This window comes from Belonocnema kinseyi, chromosome 7, assembly GCF_010883055.1.
Source record: "Belonocnema kinseyi isolate 2016_QV_RU_SX_M_011 chromosome 7, B_treatae_v1, whole genome shotgun sequence".
In the NCBI taxonomy this organism is placed as follows: domain Eukaryota; kingdom Metazoa; phylum Arthropoda; class Insecta; order Hymenoptera; family Cynipidae; genus Belonocnema; species Belonocnema kinseyi.
The window spans coordinates 113,047,558-113,051,066 of NC_046663.1; the positions used below are offsets into that span (position 1 = coordinate 113,047,558).

General features: G+C 33.0%; 1 protein-coding gene across 1 annotated transcript in view; it reads left to right on the plus strand.

Moving 5' to 3' along the window:
- Nucleotides 1-1,453, plus strand: part of LOC117176855 (motile sperm domain-containing protein 2-like) — a 12,709-nt gene extending 11,256 nt beyond the window's left edge. Inside the window, exons 8-9 of the mRNA XM_033367200.1 lie at nt 123-269; nt 352-1,453. Of these exons, the coding sequence (XP_033223091.1) occupies nt 123-269; nt 352-549 (345 nt within the window). The 3' untranslated portion in view covers nt 550-1,453. The remainder of the gene's footprint in view (nt 1-122; nt 270-351) is intronic.
- The last annotated feature ends 2,056 nt before the right edge of the window (nt 1,454-3,509 follow it).

A 3,509-nucleotide genomic window follows, 5' to 3' on the forward strand; every position in this document is an offset into this window, starting at 1 on the left:
CCCCCCCCCCCCCAAATAATAATCGCGAACATTCTGGAAAATACCATAACTATTTTTATACATTCAAAATACTTTTCTTCTAATAATGCAAAGTAATAAGTAAAGATATCGTTAATTTACAGAGCGTAGGAAAAGGAGCAGAAGAACACCGACTAGTTTGTCGTGAAGGCAGCCTCGACAACATTGAAATCTTAAAATCGAGCGCTAGTTACTCTAGTATGTCAAGTGGAGTAGCTAATGATCGTTCCCTCGAGGGACTTTTTTCGAAGGTTAGTACATTTTTCAGAAATACAAACGTACTTTAATTATTAATCGAAAACGGTATTTTAAATTTTAAAAATTGTATTTCAGATTAGTCGATTAGAAGACCGCCATAATAAGTTATATAATGAGATATTAGCCCTAAAGCGTATGCTTTTGGTATCTGTAATTCTAATAGTGTTGCTATCAATATGCATATGTTATATTTTGAGAATCGACATTAGAAATAGTCTCGAACAAGAAAGTCATGGAATGTATGACTGCGACGTGCAGGACATACATAACTAGGATTTATCCCATTTAGTTTAATCTATGAACACAGATTAGCTTTTTATGGTCCAGTGATGCGATCTAGGAGAAAAATCTATAACTTCTAGAAAATGGTTTTTGTTTCAAACTTTTTTTTTTGCGGGTTTGAAATGTCTAGAGTTTTGAAGGCATTCCTTGTTATTTTGTATACAGACTAGTTAAAAAATGTATTTTTCATGGCTCTGTGGTCAATTTGTATCCTATTAAATTTCAAACATCTGCCTATTATACAAACATGAAAATATGAATGCCAGTAACTAAGTATATACGTATAATTGCGCTATATCCATATTGAATATATTTTTCTACGATTAATATTTCTCTGATATTTATTGTACTGTACTCTCGTCTTAATTGTATTCAAGTTTTTGAACTATATTGTTTTTTACTCGATCAACTAAAAAAAATCGTATTTGTAGGCCATGGGAAAATTTGGGAGTCATATTTATTTTGATTCATCTAAAAGGATGAGTAGTGATAACCAAATTAGAATAATATCTTTAAAAGCCTAGGTGTATATTGTGAATTTTAAATCTTGGTGATGGATTTTTTGTAATATTTAAAAGTTTTTTCGCTTCTACTAGGCGAATTTGGATCAGTGAACATTATTTATAAAAAATTACCTATACCAAAAAGGGCACTTTTATATATCTTTTTATTAAATTGAAATCATATCCAAATAGGCATATTGATGCAATAATAATTTAAATCTTTTTTGATAGTCTTTCTACTGATACTACTGAATTAAAAAGTCATAAAACTAAAAAATATCCAATAACAAAAATGCCCAAATACACATAAGAAATGTTAGGTAAATTGTAAGGACTAGATTTTTCTATTAAAGTAGCATTTTCGTCATAAAATTTCAAAAATTATTATTTACTAGTCTCGATACTCTTCATTTAACTTTTAAACTGTAAGGTACGAAATGATATTATTTTAAAATTGATTCTAACATGCTTTTCAATTTACCTTTATAATGTCCTAGCTACTATTTATAAGGTAAAAAGAATATAAAATAGCTTTGAATTTATTTTTTCTACCGAAAACTTTTTATAACAATGAGTAGGAGGGAATGCGCAATAAATCCTTTGTAACCTATCTTGTAGATATTGTATACTCGCATTGTAATAGTAAGTTGTATTTAGTTTTAGATTGTATAGGTCGATTTGTAATTGTTTATATTGCTTATTCAGAATTATAATAAAAATGAATTATGCTTAGTAATTATACAGAATAGTATTCATTAAAATTTAATCATAAAAATTTGATTCAACCATAGCATAAATTATATATATATATATATATATACAATTATACACGTGGAGATGAGTCAATTTTACCAAATTAGACAAATTTCCAGAAAATATCAAATTCGTCTTCAATAAAGAGAACTATTTTTGAACCCTCTTGTTTGTTCAAAGGATAAACAAGAAAATAATTTTGTGTGTGGAAATAAATACCAAAAAAGGTTTGAAACAGCCCTTTGACATGACGGAAGAAGCATTCAAATTAAACGATTTTCTGTAAAGATGAAAGCTAACAATTGTAAAAGGGTTTTCATTTTTATCCCCTTGAAAAATTATTTTGTTTGAATGGTTCCTACTAGAATAACATTCCTGAACAGACACAGTAAGGGCATTTTTGAATTTATATTTTTACGATAAAAAATGTTTTTCTCATTATAGGAACAAAAAAAACTCTCATTGGCCCTCCTTGTTTATACAGTGAAACACTTCAATAGCCCTCCCTTCTATAGCCATTCCGAGAATTGAAGCCGCGCCGTAGGTATGTCAAGCAGAAACTGCGCGAAATTTAAATTGGAAACTTGATGTGTGCTTTGGGACCTAAAAAAACTTGTAGAATTGGGTCTCAAATCTTTTTTAACATTAAAAATTATAATTATGTTTCCTTTTTTGATTCTTTAGAGGAGTTTCGTATGCTTTCTATAAAAAATTTCCCAGTCCTTTTTGCATATTTGAAACCGTTTGTTGAGTATTTTCACAGATTATTTTTCCCTCAAATCTACCGGACGCGTCCTCATGTTGCGGATAGAGTGTTTCTGCTGAATATAATTACGATAATTAATAAGCAGTCGCGATCTATTGCCCAGGGATAGTCCCGAAGGGATTAACTCCAAACGGAGGCGTATTTATCGAGCCAAAATTTGAATGGCACCTAGGCGAGGTGTCTTAAACTGCGAGTCTTGACTACCGGTTGACCTCTCTAGAGTACGCAGCTTTATCATTGCATTCGGGGCTCTACAAGGATGGACGATCCCTTCTTCCTAGCTGCTCGTGGGGGCAACATTGATAAAACCGGTAAAATTTCAATACTTTTGGGTGGACGGATCGTCTCAGAGATCACCTGCTGGTGTGATACGACACCAGTATGACCCCTAAAGTAGAAGGTTACATGACGCGACTGCATGCTCTGTGGTGCGAGAAAAGCCCTGAGCTCTACCGCAGCCAGTACAAATCGGTCACAGATAAAAAGAGGCAACACTAATGCAAATCGCGGACAGACATCCAATAGAGGATGAGTGATGCTTTTGAATCAGGTGAAATATTAGTATCCAGGTTTCTCTCAAACTTAAAGATTTTGCTGAATTAGATAAGGCGCTTCGTGGAGATTTTTCACACTGCTCCAACCAGTGCTCCACATTTGCATCCTCGTTCTCGCACAATTGACACAGACTCTTCTCTATAAAAAGCAAGAACCTATTATAATCCTCCATGCATCCGCATCTCCTCCTTGCTTTAAGTTCCTAACTTCCTTTCTTTCCTTTCTAACTCAAATATTGCGCTATCTCTCTTGGCATAATCCACGCATGGTTCCCATTTAAGTGTGACACTCTTATTCTCTCCTCCCCTGCTCCCTAAACCAGCTCACTTCTTCCCTCTTCCAAAAATTTCTACTCACATTTACACTTTCGAGTC